The sequence below is a fragment of the Sinocyclocheilus rhinocerous genome, unplaced genomic scaffold (assembly GCF_001515625.1).
Source record: "Sinocyclocheilus rhinocerous isolate Xijiao unplaced genomic scaffold, SAMN03320098_v1.1 scaffold225, whole genome shotgun sequence".
Lineage (NCBI taxonomy): Eukaryota > Metazoa > Chordata > Actinopteri > Cypriniformes > Cyprinidae > Sinocyclocheilus > Sinocyclocheilus rhinocerous.
The window spans coordinates 1,225,956-1,244,762 of NW_015630532.1; the positions used below are offsets into that span (position 1 = coordinate 1,225,956).

General features: G+C 42.1%; 1 protein-coding gene across 1 annotated transcript in view; it reads right to left on the reverse strand.

The window, feature by feature from the left end:
* Window positions 1-14,396, reverse strand: part of LOC107740439 (transducin-like enhancer protein 3) — a 29,783-nt gene extending 15,387 nt beyond the window's left edge. Inside the window, exons 1-7 of the mRNA XM_016552880.1 lie at window positions 13,764-14,396; window positions 12,831-13,022; window positions 12,029-12,129; window positions 11,624-11,687; window positions 10,212-10,256; window positions 3,475-3,537; window positions 3,262-3,366 (exon numbers count right to left, since the gene is read on the reverse strand). Of these exons, the coding sequence (XP_016408366.1) occupies window positions 3,262-3,366; window positions 3,475-3,537; window positions 10,212-10,256; window positions 11,624-11,687; window positions 12,029-12,129; window positions 12,831-12,854 (402 nt within the window). The 5' untranslated portion in view covers window positions 12,855-13,022; window positions 13,764-14,396. The remainder of the gene's footprint in view (window positions 1-3,261; window positions 3,367-3,474; window positions 3,538-10,211; window positions 10,257-11,623; window positions 11,688-12,028; window positions 12,130-12,830; window positions 13,023-13,763) is intronic.
* Between the last annotated feature and the right edge of the window lie 4,411 nt (window positions 14,397-18,807).

An 18,807-nucleotide genomic window follows, 5' to 3' on the forward strand; every position in this document is an offset into this window, starting at 1 on the left:
CACTTTAACAGGTCAGTGGTACCGCAGACTAAAGCTTTCATGGGCGCCTCTCTTCTCTTGCTAACCCACTTATTTGCCTCTACCCCTCCCTGTGGATATCACTCCCTCTCTCAATGTCTCTCTCTCCTTTCACAATCTTCCTTCTCCTCTCTTTCTCTCTTCTCTCTGTGCCAAACGCTGCTGGCTCCTGATTAACAGTGAATCTTTAATGACCCCCCTCCCCCTCTCCGTCAGGGCACACAGATTGATCTCCTGCAATCTCACCTGCCAACAAATAAAAGCTTGGTTTTTTTTCCAAGCCTGTGAGGATGTGTGTGAGAGTGTGTTAATTCCTGCAACAGTGCGGCAAGTGTCTGCCTGACTACATCTATTTATCCACCATCATGATGACCATGTGACTGCTAAGTAGGGCTGGGTATCGATTCAGATGTTCCAATTCGATTCGATTTCGATTTTCAAGCTCTCAATTCGATTCGATTTCGATTTTCTACTGCTAAGTGTGTGTATGTGTGAGCAGAAGCAACAAGCCCTGCCCCCATGCCTCCCCCACCTCTCGCCAAGCTGCTCTGCTGAATGGCTAGCTGTTAAATGATGGAGCCCCGTCGACAGTTGCATTCAGGCAGATTCGAGGAAGCAATTACCTTGAAAACGGGTCAGAGTCGTGGCTCATTTGCCTTAATTGAATTCCAATATCTGGCTTTGGCTGTCCTGACCCAGCTCAGGACCTCCTACCCACCAGCCCAGCCCAGGCTAATCAAAGTTGGATAGCCACACTCGCCACAGGAGACACACTAAGTACTTTTACATCCAATACAAGTTTGATTTTAGTTACTTAATGGATTTTACTAAAACAATCATTGTTTTTTGTTTTTGTTTTTTAAATCAAATGGAAACTTTTAAGACACCAAGAAAGTAATTATTCACCTTTTTGAAATGCTTAAGCACACTAGTTTGGTTTTTAGAACTACTACTGGACCTAGATAATGTGATTGTAGCTCGTCTTTGTCAAGCATAGCATTGTGTGCTTGCTCTGAAAGACAGATGTGACAATGCAGATTTAATCTTTCAAATAATACACACTATATATATATATTTGGACAGAAAGATCATGTATACATAACTGTGATTAAATGCGCATGTAAGAGTACTTCTGTTCTTAGTTTACTGACCTACAGAAATGCATAATTTAGATTAAGCACGGCATAAAATGATCTCTTATTAGATTAGAATCAAATACATTGCCTGATATTTCACACTTGAAACAGTTAACCCTGGATCATTCTAAACTCGGGGTAAACAGATTCCTGGATTATCTTGATTCACGTTTCATACTGTTCATACTTTACCCAAGATTAACACTGGAGTACTCATATGCTGACGTTTCACACAGTGCATTCCTACATCCCAGGTTAATGTTCCTATATGTGATGTCAGTGTCATTGACTGGACAACCACAGCAAGCAACATGTTTAATGGCATCCTCATCTTGTGTGTTGGTGACTGTACTATAAGTTAACACACTATAAAGATAAGCATGACACTGTTTGTCACTATTTGACATTTTCCAAATCAAATGATGTTTATACACAGTGCAGTTTCCATAATGGTAATATGAGGTATGTGATTGATTGTCTGTTGCTAAGCATCTAGCCATAACATTCTAACACAGCATCTTTTCACTTTGCACAAGATTGGCACCACAATTTAATATGCCAACTCTAGGTAAAAAGCGTTGCTAACCCCGCTTCTAAAATACAAGTATGAAAAATACCTTTACTCAGGGTTAAAAGCCAGCTTTAGAATGACAATAACCAAGGGTTAGGCAGTGTAATTAGCCTAATACAGAAACGGGTTAAATTCAAGTAAGGTTTGTTGCCCAAGTCAATGGGAAGCTTCTCAATGCTCCTTAAAGGCATAGTAAGTGATTTTTCAAAAACACTTTATAAAACTGATTCGGGCCGAATCGCAAAACAAACTTGTAGCCAATCAGCAATAAGGGGCGTGTCTACTCGTGATGTGGATGAGAGCGCGTTCAGTGCATGGGACGGACATTAGCCGAGCCGAGCGACAGAGAGATAGAGATGGCGGATAAAAAACAAAAGAGGAAAACGTCTGCGGAACGATAAGGCAAGAAGTAGGACCCGTGTAAATATCGGATCAGCTTTCCAGCGCTGGAGAGAACTCAAGGAGCGGAGGCCTGCGATCGGACGCCGAGGTTGCGTTGTTTCTTCTCAATAGGTGAGTAACACCGTCTACAACAGCTAAAGTCTGCCTACACTGGACGCGATCAAACGGCCGTTGAAAACCATTTGAAATTTGTGTCAGCACGTCATAAATAGAACCCGGCAGCAGTTTTCTGTCGGGGATTTGTTGCACCGCGCCGCTCACGTCCGTAGACACGGTGTAACATTGGTTTTGCTTTGTTTCACAGAACTAATCGTTGCCTGGGTTGCGTACGTATATGTGGGGCGGAGCTATCAAAATAGGGGCAAGACCCTTTTGGGGTAGAGGCGTGTTTGTTTTGGTGATTTCAAATATCAACATTGGCTACCAGAAATCACTCACTCTGCCTTTAACACAAGCTCTTTAAAGTATTTAACATGGCTAATCACAGACAAACCTGACCGAATTAGACTACTCCCTTTGTGTGATCAAAACAAGAGCTTAACTACACAAGCCTAAACATGTTTCCCTCCACATGCCTCTCAAACCCTGTGACAAACAGACACACAGAGAGAGAAGCACTACACGCACAAATGAACTCAAATGATCCGAGCGGCACACACCGACGAGACATAAACAACAATGGCATAAAAAAGCAAACATCATGGTGTAAACATATGACATCACAAATTAAAAAGTAAAATCAGACCATGAAGGGCAGGGGCAAATCTGCAGCAAGAGACTGATGGGACTAAGACACACCAACAATCCTGATCTCCGCCTAGAACACAAGTATAAACGTCTCTGGCAATCACGGATTTGCCCTTGGACTGTTTACGAGCTGTTGAGGTGATAGGTGTCGGATTGAAGGTTTTACAGTGGAGGATTACAGCTGATGTATCACCTTTGACCCAAACCCCGCCTGTGGGAGTAGGCTAGTTTACCTTCTTTAGCAGCTAATTTGATCTTTATTGCTACATACTATAAATCCAATTGTCATTTAGGAGCCAGGCATGAATGCATTAGTACACTGAGCTGCATGTGTGCAGGTTTGTCCCTGGCCCTGGTCAAATGAAGGAGAAAGAGGGGTATACACACGGTAAGAGGCAGATTGGGAAGTCCACGTACCCCGATGATGGCATTCAACTCTGTCATTGTCACTTGCTTAGCACGTTCAACAGCCTGTGCAACCTGCTGTTGGTGCTGGAGGAAAGAGAAAAGACAAATCAATAAACTGAAAATTAGCATGGGCTAACAGAAATAATGGCACTAAGATGGCTTATTTTATGAACAGAAATTGAGAATATTTACCTCTTGTGACAAAAAAGGCATGATTTGAGCAAGAATCGCATTTAGCCGTTTGGCAATCTCAGTCTGAAATAGAATAACAGAGACATACAAACAGTACGGTTATTAAATGTTGTCAGCTCTTCTCTAATCACTCAAATGTACTTAATTCACGACAGCATGCGTTCAAACACTCTCACGTTACTTTCACATTGCTGAATGCTCTAATCAAGCCTCCGTGCATCTAAACGAGGCATGATGGGATACCTCCAGAACTCCTGATTAATGAAGTAAAAACTTCAGAAACGTCGGTCTTCGCTGATGTTGCCATGTGTCAGATTCGCCGCATAATGAACACGAGGCGATTTGAGCACTGATATGGTGTGTGTGTGGCTCACAAAGCCAAACAGCGCTCCAGCACACTGCTACTGAAACAGATCTGGCCAAATCCACAGCTCTGCCAGGGCAAGATGGGCAGAAGGCCTGCGGTGCCCATCTGGCCAAGAGATGGTGAGAGGGAAGGAGGGAGAAATATGCTAATGCTGATTTGGTGCTGGGAGATTAACGATGGCAATACTGAGCAATTACCATTTTCCCCCATGCTCCCATTCCAGCAGCGCAGGAGGCGAGGAACCGGAGCCCTACAGCAATATTCAAAATGACTTTTATTGATATGGAGAGACGGACAGGGTAATCAGCCAACATGCTCTGGTTCTCCTGCATTACTCACGGCTACCTGAAGCCCCCAAGAGCTATATTTCATCATGAGATATGGTAACGCTTCAGAATGAAAAGGAGAGAAGGGAAAGGAGAGCGTGAGGGAGGGGGGAGAGGAAGTATGGGGCGGTGAACAAATTGATTATAGGTTGGAGCAGATGGCCCAGCAGGTGAGGAAGGAGAGAAATTTCGCTCTCTTTCACTGCAAGCCACATTCCGTTCATTTTTTGGCAGCGTGACCTCTGCACCTGTGGGAGGGTGCTGACCCTGGCACTCTGATGGATTTGGTCTCTCTTTAGAGCGGGCGAGAGTGGATGAGTTCTGACCTGTGATGAACTGTCTCTAGGGATGTGAACAAAGGATCTCAGCCCTCTCCACACCCCTTCAGAGTCATTGAGCTATTAATGCTTTCTCAGCCCGGCTTTGCTACACAAACACACTCCTTCGCAAAACAAACACGTACAACAACAATAATCTGTTGGTATCTAACCAAAGCGAGGAAATATTCGAACATGAAAACGCTGCCTGTTCTCATACGCCAGCCGTACACTGAGCTTCTCTTTCCATCGCTTCACCCCCCTCCTCCCCTTGGCTTCCATTCCTGTATGCCACTCTGAGGTTGCCACAGCAACCGGTCCGCCCCTATCTCTCCCTCAGATCATTATGTAAATTGGAGCTCTGCTTGACCATAACAGGCAGTAAAATCATATTACGCGCACAGGGGCAGGTCATTAAATTGAATTTTCAGCCTGTCGATCAGATCAACTCGGCAAATTAATGTGGGATGAAAGGGGGCAGATGGGGGAGGGGGAGTAACGGCTTCTCTTTCATGGGTGGGGTGAAGTGTGTGTGTGTGTGCGCGTGTGTGTGTTAAGAGAGGGAAGATTGGGAAACACTACTCAGCTGCCTGAGCCAAAAAACCCTGGTGACTGTCCAAAGGAGAAGATATTCCACAGCAATTATCAGAAATGACTTTCCCACTGATATACGGCATATGACTTGTTAGTACACGGCACACTATGTACCACAGAATCTAAATACAGAGAGCAGTAAGCACCTGCTTTAGCAAAACAGCTTCCTGTTGTGATGCCAGTTTGAATCAAACAATGCAGCTTGTGGTAAAAATATCTACATTTACATTCATAAAAAATAAATAAACACTTTAAGGGAAGATATGATACAAGGGTGAATCTCATAAAAACAAAAATGTTTTGCATCATGATCCTACAAATAAGATTTTTTGCATTGACACTGACTCACATTTTATCCTCTAATCTAATTATGCTACAAAAAATACTGCACTGCCATTATAATAATAAAAAAAAGAGAATCAATTTAGAGATAATTAAGGGAATTACCAAACAACAAAAAAAGCAAGTAATAATAAATTGAGAGGGAAAAAAATAGTCATGAAACTGCCACAATTAAGGACGCACCGAAATGAAAATTCTTGGCCAAAGACAAAACCGAACAAAATGAAACACTAGGCCAAAGGCCGAATACGATTTTTTGAGTTCTTCTTCCCCCCTCCCCCATCCCCCATCAACTTCTTTTAAAACATTAGAAAATATTACAGATCCTAATTTTAACACTATGTGTGAATGTTATAATAAATGTATTAACAGAGCTGTGGTAATGATTAGTATCATTATTATCGTCTTACTTTTTATTTTATTTTACAGAACAACAGTAAAATGACAATACTAACATTTATAAATGTTGATGAGTTCTTGCTTTTATTTTGGCAGAAACGCGCAGGAAGACCTCAGCGCTTGTTTTTGTTAACAGCAGATTTATAAATGAGTCTCATTACGAATACGTCGCACGTATCACATGGTCACATGCCTTGTAAAAATTCATAAAAATGTGACTGAGCAACTGACGAGTAACACTGGTTCAGCGAAGATTTTCCTCGCGCTTTGGACTTTGAACCCTGTGGTTAACAAGCAGATCTGCTGCGAGTTCATGCAGCGCTGTCAGAATACATGCAATTCGTGCATGTTTTAGAAAACGCAACGTTCTGCAGTTTATTTACTAATTGTTTAAGGCCATTTCACAATTTCAATCATCATACAGTAACCAGCAACAATCACCCCTTCCTCTTCTCATTGAAGACATGCGATGCAGTCCTAAACGGTCTCTCGCTGTCGGTGCTTGTAATGATTTTTGCGTCTTTCTCGGACAGTTCATATCATTGTTTGGTACAATTTATTCAGTCTTTTTACTTATTCGGCCGAACACCGAAAGAGCTTTTTTTGCAATTTTCGGCCGAATAATTTCGGTTGCCGAACATTCGGTGCATCCCTAACCACAATGCAAATAATATTTTTCTTTCTTTAGCGAAATAACTCGTTTTTTCTTTCTTTTTTCTGCCCTGGACGTATTTTGTGAGTTTTACCGTTGACAGACTCCATAAAAAAAAGCCAAAAAGACTTGAATCAGAATCACTTTACACAAACCTACATTAACCTCAGATTAAACCCCTGCGCCATGGGATAAGAACAGGAAGAGCAGTATTGCGGAGTTCCAGAGGCGTGCCGTAAACTACTAGAACAGCTCCCACACAGGCTGATAAAAAAAAATAGGGCACAGGGAGTGAAAACAAGGCCCTTCAGCAGAGAGAGGCTTTCTGCTCATCTTCACAATCCCAGGTGCTCAGTGCTGTCAAGCAGCGTGTGAAGAGCTCTCACACACAGCCCTGTCAATGGCACGCCAGAAGCCATTTACCTGTTGCTGTGGGTACGAGCTGAGAGCAGGGAGACACTGATGAGGATTAAATATGCTGCAAAACAACTGAAGGAGAGCCACTCACTGACAAATGAACACACACACAGACCACTGCACTCTCTCTCTGTGACTCAATGAACAATTACACACAAAAGAGAGGGAAAGTAGAGAGCGAGTTTGTACAGTTGAACTTACATTTACATGCTCACTCAAACATATACAGTACTCAACATTTGAAGTGGATCAAAAAAGTTCATCAAAGTTGTCCTAAGACAAGAACACATTTTGGTTTTAGGTTAACTTTGATGAAAGGTTTTGATCCACTTCAAATGTTGACTACTGTACATTCTGATGACAGATGAAGCCATCTTCACGGATAAGACAAGTTAACAAATAAACCAAAGCACTCAGTGGCATTCACACACTCGAGTTCATTCCTTCCCGCCTGACACAGGCTCTTCTAACCCTCGGCTTCCCTCGGGCTGAAAGGCTGCATTGAGCAGCAGCCGTCTGTACAGGGTGCCTCTGTCTTGCCCTCGCTGCATATCCAGCACAAATCCTGTTGGAACCGTTTAGTGATGTTTGTGTCTCTCTGTGCATTCATCTCCTGAAGCCGGACACAAAGGACACAGACACGACCACCTGGTTCAGTGCACAGAGCTGAGAGACAGATGTGACCCAAACTTTATACACAAACACACACACAACAATATCTATATTCAACAATGAAGATGCAATGTAGCAAGCAGCTTAAAATGTCCTATATGCTTGCATTTGATTACATATTGCAGTCCAATAAAACACTTCATTCAGTGCAGCTTTTTCTCTGGAGGAAAACAAATAGATCAATTGTTCAATATTAGAGACTTTTTAACTTATGAGTATTGGTTTACATTTAAAACATACGTTATGTTGGCTGATACTGGATATTTAACCGAGTGCTCACTTAAAGTTAATTTTTAAAGCATTAAATAATTCAAACAAATGCAATTTTCAGCTAAATAAAATTAAAAATGTTGCATATTACAAATTATAATGTTGTGATGCCAATTCACTATTAAAGCAATCGATTTCACGTTTTTTTTTTTTTTAAAAATACAGATCTTAATATCAGGCATTATGCAAATAAAAACGGATTATTGGTGCAATAAAGTAAATGTAACACAAAATAAATAAAAATACAAACAAATGAACCCTGATAAGCTCAAAAAAAATTGTGCGTTTTAAACTAGGCAAACTTTCAGAATAAAATATTATAATATAACCCTGCATTCTGTAAGGAATTAACTGGCCTGCCATGATAATGCGGGCGCATTTTGTCACCACTAGACATCTCACTCACATGTACACAAACACTTCTGAAAAGAGACTGCAGTGTGCTCCGAGTCAGTTTGCTTTGGCTCAGAATCAAATCGACCATCATCACCTTGGCAAACAATTCCTGGAATCCTGAATAAATTATTCATCTGAACAAGTTCCCTCCCCGCTGCCAGTCTCAACCCCCCTCCTCGCTCTCTCTCACCCTCTAAGGCCACAGATTGAGCTTCACTTAATGAATCTGGCTTAGTGTGTGCACACAAAGAAATGACCAAATACGGCCACACCAATGATAACACACACACACACACACTAGTTCTGCATTCATTCAGCAGCGAGCACTTCAGGACAAAATGAGGAAGAAAATGAAGACAGAGGGAACTGTGTTAAACACAGAGGGACAGCAGATCAGGGGCCTCGGAGGCTCAGTAATTAAAGGGCTACATTGACAAGCACAGCACAGTCCACTTCCTGCCCCCACACGGACAGCCCTCCCCTCATGACCGTAAAACTCACCATCCTGCCCCGAGGCTCTAACGTTCCGCAAGATTAGCACTGACCTCGCACCATTACAAACTCTCGAGTGTGTTTACATTAAACGGTTATTTAACACTAATCCAAATCTGGTGGATCCTGAAAGCACATGACAAATCTGGCACCTAGATGCATTTTCCTCCCTTTCCTTTCTTTTCCAAAAGCACTACATGAAGGGCAGACTGTGTTATCAGACTGCTGTCATCACTAACTCCGGAGAGAGCAGGGAGTCCATGCTCCGATGAATAATTCATGCGTTTGAGTCCACTCAGTCAGAGCCCTATTGATAAACAAAAGAGGCTCTGAAAAAAAAAGCCAGTCGATTAACCTGTTTGCGCAAAGCCCCTGTACCTTCCCTTCCCTCCCTTTTCATTTTCTCTCCGTCTCTCTCACAGCTGGAGATAAGTGCCTGACAGAACCTTTCAGAAAATGCAGTGTCTGTGAGAGAGACATGTGGCCCAGACACACACACACACTCGGAGTAGCTGATGGATTGTGCATGCTGTTCCAATTCACCACCCTCACACTGATACCATTAACCTTGTGAGGCCTCAGGGTGAGAACCATAAAGGGCCTCTTCAAACTGAGCCCTCCTCATATAACTATACATCATATCACTACTAATGACATCGAGAGATAGAGAAATAGAGGAAATGGGGGTGTTGCCTGGTATCTCTTTTAAAATGCATCAATTTCTTAACCTCACTTGGTTACAAAACCCCAATTGATCAGTTGCAGAAAAAAAACCCATACAGGCTGACAACAATTAGGACTGCCTGTGATGCCAACCATTCACATCAATTACTAAAAGAGGTTAAATAACTTTTCCTGCTGGACACGGCTGACCTAGTGACCTTTATCTGGCCAGGTCTCCATCTTTCTCTTGCTTATCCTTTTATTTTTAGTTCTGTTGCGTGCAAACACCACTTTCTGCCACTTTTATTTATAGGGGCAGCATAGGAAACAAAGAGACAAAAAGGGAACAGAATGAACAGGAAATGGATTCAGACTTGCACAAGCCAGATTCAACCATGCACTAATAACTATGCCTCTAACTAGGCTTGCCGCGATAGACGGTGTTGACGGTGATACCGGAGTTAAGCCGCAACACCGGTTACGTCACTTGCCCACCGCGCGAAAGCGAGGAAAAGAGGGAACGCCTCGCCCCCACGGTGATACCGGTATTACCGGTGTTGTCACACGTCGATTAACCGGTGGGAAAATTTCCTCACCGTCACAACCCTACCTCTAACTACAGTAATCAATTTAATCATACGTATTACTACTCAAACTGTACGCTTGCATGTTTTTGTGCACGCACCCGTTGTAATATCTGCAAGAAACCTTCCATGTCATTATCATCTTTCTGACCAGAAGAATTTGTCTTGTACAATAAAAATAATCACACAAATGAAACCCACGCAATGTACAATGAAAAGAATATGGGGTCCGAGAAGATCACATACCTGTTTATGCATTTCAATGTTCAGCCCATAGGACATCTCATAATACTGCAAGAAAAAAAAAAAAGAGAAATGCATTTAGCACACAATAGTATAATGCTATTGACTGCAGTAGTGCAGAGTATCACCTATATCATGCACCCAATTTATTACCAAGTTTAACACCCATGAAAAAACGTGTACACAAAGCTAGGATAATTGCCTGATTATAGGAGTAGAGAGCAATGTTTATGAATCTCTCTGGCAACATTTGTTTAGTGGCATTTACTCACTACTAGCATTCATGAAAGCACACTTTTTATAAAAGTTACTAAACAGTTGTTTAAAAAAATAAACTATGCAAAGATTGACAAATAAGCATCTCATCCACCATTATTTACCCTCCCTTTCCTCACTGCTCTTCCATCTCTAAGAAACATTTATTTTCATTGAAAATTTCATTTCAGTTCCATCATAGGCATCTCTGTCAATTCAAGAGAAAAGTGGTTTTCTATACTCAAAATAGCCGTTCAGACTATGTTCATCTGAACAACTACTGAAAAAAAAATTTTTTCTAAGAGCATAGCTGTGTATTTCATTTCGTTTATCTGGTAGTGGCCTTTTTACCACTCGGCATTCCTCCAAAAAATAATATTTAACAAAGGTGCCGACACGTTGAGTCAATATCTACTGCATGTTCAAATAAGATAAGAGAGAGTAGAGCTCGGTTAACAGTGTTCAACCTGTGCACTATTACATCACATCCTGATGGAATTCAGTTTCCACTCACTGGACTTCTAATAAGCGGCGTTCAGCCACACTAATACTAGTGTAATTCCTGAATCGCACACAAGGGTCAATATTGAGTGAGACTGCAATCATTCTGAAGGTTGATAACGTTTCATCTGGGTCAGGTCTCTATGTAATTTAAGACAAAAACAACTATACACACCTCCACTGAATAAACTGGTTGATTTTTAATTCGTTAGCTGACAAGATCTTTGTTGATTACATTCACTGCACATTATCATCATAAAATTATTATTTAATCTTGACAAATTATTTACACTGGTCTCTTAAATGCTGTTTGTTCCAAAAATCCAAATCTGATTAAACTGAGCAAGTCTGCCTTTCTCTCACACGAATCAAGAGACACTCAGCACCTCGGGTCAGAGTGGATGGAACAAGCAGTAACTCCCTGCCCAAAACAGCCTCCAGGCATTTCACAACAAATAAAAACACCCACACTCTCATAATCTCAACACTGATCCTCCAGTGCAATCAATGCAAATACTATCACACAATAAATAGGGGTAGTGGATACTAAACACCAGCTCAGATAGCTGGCTGGTGACCCTATTGATGTTTTCAGAGGAACAAAAGATCAACAGATAGAAGACCTCGGATAAAAAAAACAAACCACATCTTGCTCTTACCATGACATAATGCCGCTGCATCTCTGTCTTCTCATTGGCCAGTTTGTCATACTCCACTTTAAGACTAAGGAGAGAGAAAGACCATTATGAGTTCCGTTCCTGGATAGCAAAACCACTTAAAGATCTCTAGGTGGTCACATACACATGCAACTTATTGACATATTATGTATTTATGCAGGGACAATTACATATACAAATATGTAACTATAAACAGTTCGTTAGAGTTACTACACAGACACACACATACACAGGTATATTACGTACAACATTGTTATAGTTACTTTTCAACAACTGCAAAGTTTAAGGTTGCACTAATGCTGCATTTGATTTACACAGAATCAAAGCAGCATCAGAGCCGCCTCAGAGTCTAGTAACAGGTGTGAAATGAGTCACAGCCATATTTACCTGTGGTACTGAGCTTGAAGGAACTGGAATTCATCTTTGATCCTGTCACAAGATTCTGCTACAGTGAATTTGAAGCCTGGCTGACCAGGCTGGTGAGGTGCCTGAAAAAAATATCAATCATTTATGTGAACTGTTGCAAAGGATAAACTTCATGTTACTAATACAATCCAACCTAGTCACTGATGCAGTATGCTATTACTCCAACAACAGTGTTTTTAGCATGTCATTGTACCTTTGACTTCCTACCACCATTACCAACACAACCTACGACCTTCTCCATTACTCCTTTTACGGCAGTCCATAGGTTTCAGGTTTTACTTTCACTGTGTTTTTGAGCAAGTCATGGGTATAACCACGGGTGTCAATAACACATTTCATGCTTCCCGATTTTCAGGGAAATGATATTTCATCGGAGCTGAACTGCGGTTTGTCAGAAGTGCCCAGGCGCTCCCTCGAGCTCAGCCTGTCGATGGTTTTGAGCCTCCAACACTCAGCAGCGGTCGGCGTGACACAGACGGGTCACTGCGTCTAAACAGCCCCGGAGAAAAACGAGCAGCTGACTCCGCTCCTTTCATTTTTTTCTAAACGTTTTTCCACTTTAAAGTGAAATGAAAACGCACTACTGTTCAGAAGCAAGTTAACGGACGTCCAGAGGAGTACATCCTTGTTTAGTTTGTGCAGAAATAAAGGACCGAGGCGAGGGAGACGTCACGCGACACAATAGTGCTCAACGGAGAAGGTAAACGCGCTCTTGCGCGGAGCTGCCTGAACACAATGCATCAACATAATTTATGTTACTCACCGGATGCCGGCCCTGCGGATACATCCTGAATGTATCCTTTCTGAGGTGAAGATCCAGGGATGTGGCGCTCTTCAGTAATCCGAGTAGATGAGCGAGAGCCCGTCGGTCACCCCTCCCTGCACTCGCGGACACACAAAGCCCAGTCCGTCCACCGCTTCTCCCGCTCCTTATACCCGATTTAACCCCGTTATCCTTCACACACAGCCGAGGAACAAGACAAAAACACAGCGCGCTGGCTCATTATCTCCAATAAGATTCAAGCATTCAGCTGCGCGTGCTGCAAACACAGAATAGTTGTATAGAGCGAGTCAAACACACATTTGCTGCTTGTCATCTGCGCTGCGAGCTGCGACTAACAAACTGCTTATGAGTCTTCTCGAAATAACAAGATTACCTGACTGCTGTTTGCTTGAATGTAACCCGACAAGATTACAGAACAATGTAAAACACGCTAGATAAGACAAAGCAACAGAACCCCGATCAACTTAGAGCAAATTTCTCGATAAATGGGTCAAAAATTAATTACACTTATTCTGTTTAGCACAATGTCGTAGTAAATACGGCAATAGCAGCTTTGCAAATTACAAAACAGGAACGGAGAAAATAAAGCACGCAGAGTGTTGAATTTGCTAAATAAACAGTGGATTACAAGTGGATTCTTTTGAAAGTTATCTTCCGCGTTACCTTTAGTCAAAACACGCTAGATAAGACAAAGCAATAGAACCCCGATCAACTTAGAGCAAATTTCTCGATAAATGGGTCAAAAATTAATTACACTTATTCCGTTTAGCACAATGTCGTAGTAAATACGGCAATAGCAGCTTTGCAAATTACAAAACAGGAACGGAGAAAATAAAGCACGCAGAGTGTTGAATTTGCTAAATAAACAGTGGATTACAAGTGGATTCTTTTGAAAGTTATCTTCCGCGTTACCTTTAGTCTCCATAAAATCCTTTTCCACGAATGTAAACACAGCAATAATTCCTTGCACCGAGGAAACGTCGAAGTCCTCCACTCGTGACTTTATACGAACAGTATTAGGCGCTGGTTGGGAATCAATCCCAACCCTAAAAAACAGCGCCTACAATCGCTTCGAGAATGTTTTCTTCAGTTAAGACTCGGTTCTCGCTTGAACACAATTCGCAGTATTCCCGCTGTTGGTAAATTCTCCCAATACCTATTTGCTTGTTTGTTTAAAAATGTCTGATTGTGAAAAGTTTGCCTCGTACGTGCCAGCCGCTCGCAATCGCTTTGCCTAGTTTCTCAAACACTCGCAGTACCACACACAGACTGCCCACTGACACGCGGGCTCAACTACCGCGAGAACAAGCGAACGCAACCAATCAAAGCTCGGAAAGGACTTCACCGCGCCGACCAATCAAACGCGGGATCCCCACGTGGGGCACGTCAGTTCCGCGCGTGCTGATTGGCCAATAAAAATCTGACCTCATGTTCGCCATTTTGGCTCTAAATAGGTTGCTTTCCTCGGAGACAAACAACTTACATGAGCGACGATTGTTCGAAGTCTAGACACCAACTGAAATCTCAAGAGATAGATTGTACTAGCCTAAGAAATACATATTACAAGCGAAATTGTCTGTTGCGCTTCTATTCACCTATTTATCAGCATGACTGCTGCTGTTTAAACGAAAAGCAGTGGAAGTTGCATCAAATCTGGTTATACTTGCTTTGATGTTCCATAAATAATGTTTTAATGCACTGCGAATCCGTCACTGATGTAAAATAATATGTGAGCAGCTGATCGACTGATTTGAGCCAAAACATCCATCAAAAGTCCTGTTTTATCCTTTCCAGTGACGTCTAGCACAGTGACGCGAGAGAGCACCCTCATTGCCAATGTATAGTTATGCTACCGATTTTGAATGTAACTCAAATTAACAGCATAATCTGTGAAATCAGCCCTCATTACTTGATTCACGCTGTCTGCTCAGCAACACCCTCCATGCCCACGTCTGCGCCCGAAAAAACCCCAACCTATCATGTGTTGCTCAGACCCACGTGGGGCGCAGCTCCTTGTTCTGCGCCTGCTGACCAATCAGAGCACTTGCGTGTATCTGATTGGCTAAGAGCGACACGGGTTGTCAGTTCGAGACCTAAGTTGTCAATCAAGCCCACGAGGGGTAGAGCGCTGACAAATGCCTGTGCCTCTCAGCCTCCCGCCTGCGAATAGTGCTTGGAATGGCTGCTTAATTAGCTTCGAATGGCTTTTCCTTCCAGCTCAAACAATCTGTCACTACCATGTGGTAAAAAGAGCCCTGCGTAAAACAAAAGAGGGAAAAGCTAGTAGGGGCTAAATATCAGTTAGATTTTTTTTCTATGTATGCAAGTCGTATTACCACAAAACAAAACATTTATTCCACTCAAAGGCTGGTTCATCCTAGCCAATTGTTTCTGGCTTTATTTGTTTTCTCCAAATAGGGGTGTAATCTGATATGCTTAATAATCATCTGTGCTTATTTATTTATTTATTTGATCATTTAAAAAAATAATAGGCTATTAGACATTACCTTAACATGGAAGGTGGAATGTACTTTTAAACGGACTAATTGGACACGTTTAAGATGTTTGCACCCAGGGACTTCAGGGTCATTTCAATACAAAGATCTGGGAAAAAGCTAACCATTGTTCGATTAAACTGTAAACTTTTGTCCATCCCATTTGAGAGGGTTATTGGCTGGAACAAATGTCTGGAGTGGAGCCGAGGATGGAGCATGGAGTCATACTGAGAGCCATTATTGACACACCACTGCTCTAACATTTAAGAGAACTACATTTTGTCAGTGCACAAATGTAATATTGATTCTTTCTCCTGGAATTACAAAAATGTTCAAAATGCTATACTGGGTTAATGGCAGACACACTTCTATGAACAGTAAGCTCTCTGCAAGCTACTTGTGTACCGTTTGTGTGTGCAGAGATAATAGAGATTTCCTGCTTGCTCAGTGACCCCTCACAAAAACGTTCCGTATAATACAACAAAAGTGTGACTCAATGAGTTTTCAAGCCACAGACAAGGGCTACCATAGTCGTGTCAAGTCTATTTTGACGACCGTAGTAACAGCTGAAGATGACAGACTTCACTCCACCCCTCTTTTCAAATTACTGCCTGGGCTATAAAACCAAGTATTTGCCATATACCTGCAAGAGATTCATTTCAGCACAGATTTATGCGTTGCTATATAACCATTGCTAGAGGATGGAACTGATTTAGCTGTAATTATGGAGCGGAAACGCACAACAGTTTCATATCCAAGTGCCTGTTCATTCGCACCTTTGTTCTGACAAACACGCTTTGTATTTTCATGCTAATGCAGCTCCAAATGATAGCTGGCAGGATTATCCTCAGTATGTGAGAAATGTTTCTTTCTCAGTCTCTGCCTGCCTGTTTTTCATGCATGCAACCTTCCGCTACCTAGCTCTCTCTTCTTTGCTTGATTTCCCTGGTAGTGGAGCAGAAAACTAGGTCTGACTCTGCATGGCGTGCATGTATTGTGGGGCGCCTTTGTCTCTGGATTATTGACGTGCTTTCATACGTGGGATTGGGGCCTGAAAAGAGACATTCCTGCTTACAATAGCTTCAGTGTGCAGCGCTAGGCTGAATGGGCCATGGTGTATCAGAGCGACTTGTCAGACTGTAATCAATGCAAACAGGATGAAAAGCCTTATCAAAAGAGACAAACGCAGACATGAGCACTGTCGCCAAATGAAAACAAGAGTAAGAAAGATGGAGGCTTTGGCAGTTGGCCCTGGCCTGTTGTATGTGGAGTATGTGTGTGTGAGAACGAGGGAGAGAAATCGAGCCAATGAGCACTTGGAAATTCTCATTCTGTTCCAGTAAAAGTAATATCTTCAGTACAGGAGCTGCGGCGTAATCGTGCTGATTCACACGCCCCTCGCAGAAACAGCATATATTAGATGCTAATGTGCAGGTAATGGATGATATATATCCGTATAAAAGGACTCGGTGCTTGTGGATCTGTGAGCGTTAATCCAACACTTTGATTTGGGAGCTGCCAGAGATGATGGGTAAAGAAAAGCTTCTCTTTAGGGATTCTCCTCCCAATCCAATCTGCATCTGTACTGATGGATTCACTATAATCTCACCATAAAGAAGAAAGGGATTCCACACGGGAACCTGTGGCACATAAGCCTGTTGAGAACTCAGCTGTCTGTCACAGTGTGTGTGAGTGTGTATAAGCCTGTTTTGAGCACAGCCGAGAGTGTGTGTGTGTGTGTGTGTGCGTGTGTTTGGAGAGGGTGTTATATGTTCATAAGCCTGTTTGGGACACAGCTGCCTATCACAACTATTTGAAAAGCTCCAGGGGTAAGCCACAGGGGCATGAGAGCTCTCTTGAAAAAACTTGGCAGCCATATACTTTACTGAGTTTTTCCTCCATGTTGTCTAAGGAATCAATAGCTGTGTCCACTCTTAGGTTCAGAGACAGGTTAAGTACACATTTCAAGAGAATCTGGATTATTTTCCAAGGGTAAAAACATTTATGGGGCCTCTTTGTGTACAGTATGTTAGACTTTATTTAGTAAAAATAGAGTAATGGAGAACATTTTAGCATCCATAAGAGTCTGACATTTCATTGGTTATTGGAGAATGAATGCTGTCTCACACGAACTGTACATTAGCAACAGAGGCGGACAGTAACTAAGTACATTTACTTAAGTATTGTACTTAAGTACACTTTTCGAGTATCGGTACTTTACTTGAGTATTATTTTTTCTGGGAACTTATGACTTTAACTTCACCATTGCCAATGCAAAAATTTCCAAATGAAGCCACAGAAGCGACTGTTCACATCTCTAAGCAACATACAGGAGCTGCAAATGAATCTGTGTTTTTGAACAAATTGGTTGAGTGATTGATTCAATGACTCACTCGTAAAAAGAGTCACTTGTTTCATTGCTGAATGAATCAGTGCATTTGAACGAATTGGTTTAATGAACGAATCAGTGACTCACTCATGAAGACAGTTACTTTTCGCCATCTACTGGTGAAGTGTTGTAACCTGCAAAAAGAGTCACTCTAAAATCTCTACCACTAATGGACAGACTAGTGCATTAGTGTCTGTCTGGAACACACAAACACACACACAGAGTGATAGAAACAGTGATAAGAAATTACCATTGCTGCTGGAATATTACTTATAGTGCTGGAGAAATTGCAATGGAGTGACACCAAAAGAAGCAAGTGAGTCTGGAGTTCTTCAGGGGGGTGCAGTTATTTTTGGTGATTGAGACACAAGTGGATAGGGCTTTAAAAGCAGGTCAACAAAGTGGCCAGGTGCGTGTGAAAGCTTGGGGGGACGAAAAGTCAAGCACCTCCTCAACACTGCCAGTATCTGTACTGCCAACCGAGCTATCATCTGACAGAGAGAACAGTGGATGAGAGGAAATATAGCTGACTCTACACCTACACACACAAACACCCACAGATACACTTGTTCATGCTTACTAGCTGTGGAGAGGCTCTACTGAACTCTCTCTCGCATGGTACCTCTCATCAAAAAGTACCTTTTTACAACTGTTTAATGAGAAACTCATCATTTGTTCTAATAAAAGAAAGACAATTCCATCCATACTGTAACTGATGAGACTGTAAATGTGAGGGTTTTGTATGATGGAAAGACCTATCTGTATCTTTTGTTCTCATCCTCTTTCAGACGCTGTGTGAACAATTCAACAAATCACAAGCACTCAAAATTTCCCTGGGGGAGATATTGTTCTCTGAGGAAGATTTCATGTAACTATTCCCCTATCCAGTGACACACACACACACACATACACACCTGTCTAAATGCAGTATTGTAGGAGGCCCAGTGTAAAACAAAGGTTATCACCTCAGATCAGGTCTTATGGGAAACACACAACAAAGAGCAGTAGTCCAGCCCAGCCCAGCCCTGAGGGTCTCATTAGCATGACACAGCTGTGATCAGGTTAGCACACC